General features: G+C 36.6%; 1 protein-coding gene across 3 annotated transcripts in view; it reads right to left on the bottom strand.

Annotated features, from left to right (window-relative positions):
• The window catches only part of USP8 (ubiquitin specific peptidase 8), an 80,146-nt gene that overhangs the window by 33,892 nt on the left and 40,752 nt on the right, over nucleotides 1-5,502 (bottom strand). For all 3 annotated transcript variants that reach the window (XM_017517881.2, XM_017517882.2, XM_037734665.1), the window contains exons 6-7: nucleotides 4,275-4,317; nucleotides 1,427-1,571 (exon numbers count right to left, since the gene is read on the bottom strand). In XM_017517881.2, coding sequence (XP_017373370.1) covers nucleotides 1,427-1,571; nucleotides 4,275-4,317 — 188 coding nt within the window. The remainder of the gene's footprint in view (nucleotides 1-1,426; nucleotides 1,572-4,274; nucleotides 4,318-5,502) is intronic.

The following is a 5,502-nucleotide window of genomic DNA, read 5'->3' as shown; positions in this document are numbered from 1 at the left end:
TAGCTAGGATTATGGGCATGTGCCACCACACCTGGCTAAAGTGTTTTTAGTAGAAATGGGGTTTCAACATATTGGCCAGGCTGGTCTGGAACTCCTGACCTCAAGTGATCTTCCTGCCTTGGCCTTCCGAAGTGCTGGGATTACAGACATGAGACACTGCTCCCAGCCTAAGCTATTTTTAAATAGCTTATTTATAAAGTACGCTCTATGCTTCAGGTCAAACATTTATCAAGGATCTGCAATATGCCAAGAACTATACAGATTTTGTTACCTAATTTTAAAAATAAAAGCAATTTTAAACTAAGACCCAGAGAGATAACAGGATCTATATAAGAATGCTTGAAATAGTGAAAATTGCCCTGTATCTGGAGGTTTATTTAGTTCTGCCACTATGTCATGATTTCTAATGTACAATGCACCCATGCAAGTGGTTTTAAATTATTTCATAGGTTAAAGGCCTTCTTAACAAAAATGAAAGAAAGAAAAAATTTTAAATTAAGTCCTTACTCGTGCCAGGACCTGTGCTAAAATAAAATGTGTGTGTTTGTATAACTTTTCTCATTTAAATCTCCTGAAACCTCTACGAGATAGGTTCTATTATTATTCCCATTTTACAGATGGAAACATGAGCTTAGAAATGTTAGGTCATGGCCGGGTGTGGTAGCTCAGGCCTGTAATTCCAGCACTTTGGGAGGCAGAGGTGGGTGGATCACAAGTTCAGGAGATTGAGACAATCCCGGCCAACATGGTGAAACCCTATCTCTATTTTTTTAAAAAATATAAAATAAAATAAAAAGAAAAAAGAAGAAAAGAAATGTTAGGTCACTAGCTAGAAATAATGCAGCTAGTAAGTGACAGTTATTTGAATAGAGACACACACACACACATACACACACAAAGTATTTGTATACTCTTGTATCACAGATAATAGAGGGAATTTCAATATGTAAAACAATTCAATTAGTTCACAATTTTACTCAATTTGGTACCTACGATTCATATGCTTATAAACAGAAAATAATAGGAAAGATCAATCAACAAACACCTGAGAGAGAGGGAAAAGGCAACTTCATTTCTCTTTTGATAAGATTCTAAACACCACAAACAGGAGAAAACAGCCAAATAAAAAGTTAACAAATCCGTAACTTCAATCTTCAAAAAGGGTAAAGTGTGCCTTTAACAAGCAAAGATTGAGAGAAGTCCCATTTGGGCACTCCTCACTCCCGCAAGTGAGAGAACTGTTCTCCTTTCTTCTGCCTATTAAACCTCCTCTCCTAAAATGCACCTCTCCCCTATCCCACCCAAAAAAAAGAAGCAGATTTAAAAGGTTAATAGGAAAAGACTACTTTATCACATTTAGGTTGGATGTTAAGTCATAATATTTACTAAGGTCCACAGTTGACTACTTTACTACACAATAACCCACCCTGGACTGATGGCTTCTTCAGGAACACTGAGAGAATGTAAAATACAGGAATCCAGATAATCCTGCATTCTTCGAGCATCCATTATAATCAAGCTGATGTTTTTATCCATCATCATCGTGTATAGTTCCTTTGCTGTGATTGCTCCTTGGAATTGAGAGAGACAGTATAAGTTACAAGAAACAGCACAAGATGTGCTGACATTATAAAATATACGACAAACAGCTTTTTCTAGAAGAGCAAACTATACTGGATAAATATGGATATCACATATTTACTACCCCATCATACCATTTAATATCTTGTAAGCTAACATTAAATATAACTTGTTTTTTTGTTTTTTTTCTTGAGACAGGGTCTTGCTCTATCACCCAGGCTGGAGTGCAGTGCCATGATCCTGGCTCACTGCAACCTCCACCTCCCAGGTTCAAGTGATTCTCCTGTCTTAGCCTCCCTAGTAGCTGGGAATATAGGCTGTTACCATGTGTGGCTGATTTTTGTATTTTTAGTAGAGATGGGGTTTCACCAGGTTGACTAGGCTGGTCTGGAACTCCTGACCTCAAGTGATCCACCTACCTCGGCCTCCCAAAGTGTTAGGACTATAGGCATAAGCTACTGCACCCAGCCTTAAGTTGTGTTTTTAACACAAGTTAACACAAGAAACCAGTTTAATGCTCTGTTTATAAAGACTTAAAGATCAAAACTTTCTGTTGTGTTTATAGCTACATCTGGTATTGACTCTGTTACCAATATAAAATAAAGGACATTAATATGTATATATTAGGAAAATACTATGTTTTTAAAAATTAAGACATTAGAAAAATGCTAACTAGTAGAAAGAAACATCTATGGTTCTAAAATTCTGGAAAGGTTCTAAATTCAAAAAGTCTCCGATGGTAGTCTCATGGTAGCTACCTGAAAAACTTAAGATTTCCAAGTATTCTTAGAATAACAAGTCAAAAGCTTGCTCTTCTATATGAGACACTGAAAAACTATGGCCATCTGTTTTTACTGGATAGCTGCCACACTAGTTTGTTCACATATTTTTTCATACTGCAACAGCAGAGATCAATAGTTGTGTCAGAGACTACAGGGCTCTCCAAGCCCGTAAGATTCCCCAAGCCTAAAAATGTTTACTATCTACCCCCTTAAGAAAAATTTGCCAATCCTCTTTCTACTTGACGTTCATTTGTTAGCTGCTAGTCAGAAGGATAAAAGATTATTTTGTTTTTTAAGAGGACTAAGAAAAAGAAAACTAAGTAAAGCTAATGCAATATTTAATTTATTTACTTTTAGGGGAGGGCAGCCATCTGTCAAAATAAATATCCCTTATGTTACTATTTTTCCTCAGCTCTACTGAAGTGAAAGATTAAAAAGCACTACAAGAGAGCTGAGATATATAAAAAGCTGTCTCAGCAGTGAGCTGTGAAAAGAAGCCTCAATAGCTCCTGTGCTAAAAGACCTATTGCTGCTAATCATCATCCCCCTTCCTACTCTAGCCATCAAGAGTATGCTGACAAAACAGACTAAAAAAGTTGATAGCAAACCACTGAGAAGAACAACATTTATGTAGGATGACATACAAAGGAACAAATGCATAAAAACAAATCTTGGACCGAATCAGTAACAGCTTTTAGGAAAGTATCTTAGAGCACACCCAGTTTATTTTTATAATTGTTATATGGCAGTATTTTAAGTAGAGAATTTACTTTACTGTTACCTATAATTATGTTTAAGTTAAACCTTTTCTCCCATCCAAGTACTAACTAGGCCCATCCTGCTTAGCTCCCAAGATTAGGCGCATTAGATGGTATGGCTGTAGACAAGATAAACCTTTTCTGAGAGAGGAAAATGTCTCTAGCAGATGAAGAGAATTTCCTAAGTCTTGTTTAGGTCACATATTTCTCACTATAGCATCAAAACCACCTATGGATAACTTCCACATTATTGGTTTGAATTTGAGACAGGGTCTCACTCTCACCCAGGCTGGAGTACAGTGGTGTGATCACGGCTCACTGCAGTCTCAACCTTCTGGGTTCCAAGCAATTCTCCCAACCTCAACCTTCTAAAGGCGTGCCCCACCACACCCAGCTATTTTTTTGTATTTTTTGTAGAGATGGGGATTTTACCATTACATAGGCTGGTCTTGAACTCCTGGGCTCAAACAATCCTTCTGCCTCAGCCTCCCAAAGTGCTGGGATTACAGGCATGAGCCAATGTGCCTGGCCTGGATTTTTTTTTAAAGGGGGATGAAAATGACTCAAATAATTTAGTCTTTGACCACAGGATGGATGTAGGGAGAAAAAATTATGTCTACAACCTAGTCATAAACGATAAGTCCTAAAATTTGCCATGTATTCTAAGAATTTACATGTATTAGCTCATTCAATCCTCACAATAACCCTGCGAAATAGGTACTATTATTATCTACACTACAGACAGGGAAACAAACGTAGAGTGTTTTACATTCTGCAAACCACATAGAAAGGGAGAGGAGGAACCAGTATTCAAACACAGGCAGTTTGACCTCTGAGACTCCATGCTCTTAACCATTGTTGCTAAACTGCATCTTGAAAAGGAAACAAGTACGGGCTTTGGTTTTGACATTTTTCAACTGCATATTACCAGTTTGTCATGTAAGGTTAAAATTATTCATAAAATATTCCCCATGATAAATACATAAAAATAACCTCAGATATTTTCAATATAATCGTACAGACTAGAAAAAATGATAGAGCTTACATAGAGATTAGACAACAATGCTAAGAATCTAACTGTATAAAATCTGATGCTTATTCTGATTAAAAGATCTCAGAACCTAAACAACTTCCTCTTTCTGCACACACTTACCTTTCTCTTTGGTCTCACATTTTTCATTCTTTTCACCATTGTTCTATTGCATAGAAAAAAAAAAGTTTCAACTTTCATAGAAACAAAAAGTTCGACTTTAACTTAATTTACTTCACTTATATGGAAACTCTAAGAAACCAAGTACACGAAGTACTGGCATTTTATAAAAATGCAGATGAATAATGATATTAGAAGGTTTCTTTGGCAGTAGACAACAGCTAAAATAACTAGCAACCTTTCAGAATTATAGGACATTTCCTCAAAATTTACTTCAGTTAAAGACCAAATATTCTTTAACAGCACAAACTGCTACAGAAATTTAATTTGATCAGAAAGTACTTCTAAAATGAAACAAAATTCTGGCTATCCTATTCAGTGTCCTCCATGACATAATTAAAGCAAAATGAGGGCCAGGCGAGGTGGCTCACGCCTGCAATCCCAGCACTTCGGGAGGCCAAGGCGGGTGGACCACAAGGTCAGGAGTTTATACCAGCCTGGCCAAGATGGTGAAACCCCATGTCTACTAAAAATACAAAAAAATCAGCCAGGCATGGTGGCAGGCAACTATCATCCCAGCTACTGGGATGGTGAGGCAGAAAATTGCTTAAGCCTGGGAGGCGGAGGTTGCAGTGAGCCAAGATTACGCCACTGCACTCCAGCCAGGGCAACAGAGCAAAAATTTGTCTTTAAAAAAAAAAAAAAAAAAAATTAAAGCAAACTGAAGTAATACAAAGTACTCGACGTCCTGCTTATGCATTAATTCATTTTTTAGCAGTCATTATAAACTTAATTAGAGCAGTAGAAAGATCATTTGAGCTGAGCTGTGATGTATTACATCCTATGTCAAATCTTTTTTAACTACTCTGGGACTCAGTTTTCTCGTTTCCCAAATTATGTTCTTGAAATAGATTATTTTTGAGTTTCTTCTTTCTAATCAGGTAATCTACATTAAAAGAAAGATTCGGCATACCACTTTATTTGGTACCAAGCTTTTTATCTGTTTCTGGGGTCTCATTCTTTTTCCTTTGCTTTCTCCTAGTTCTCCCCCAGTTTCCCCTTTTTCTTTTTTTTTTGAGACAGAGTTTCCTCTCTTTCCCCAGGCTCTAATTAAGTTTATAATGACTGCTAAAAAATGAATTAATGCACAGAAAATATTGCTATAGAAATTCATAGAAAAATCTGAAATCAACTGAGGCTAGAATATTTATTTCAAATTAAATGTTCTTTT

This window comes from Cebus imitator, unplaced genomic scaffold (genome assembly GCF_001604975.1).
Source record: "Cebus imitator isolate Cc_AM_T3 unplaced genomic scaffold, Cebus_imitator-1.0 Scaffold651, whole genome shotgun sequence".
Taxonomy (NCBI): Eukaryota; Metazoa; Chordata; class Mammalia; order Primates; family Cebidae; genus Cebus; species Cebus imitator.
The sequence above is the reverse complement of the archived record's forward strand: the minus strand, read 5'-3'. Positions and strand labels throughout refer to the sequence as shown.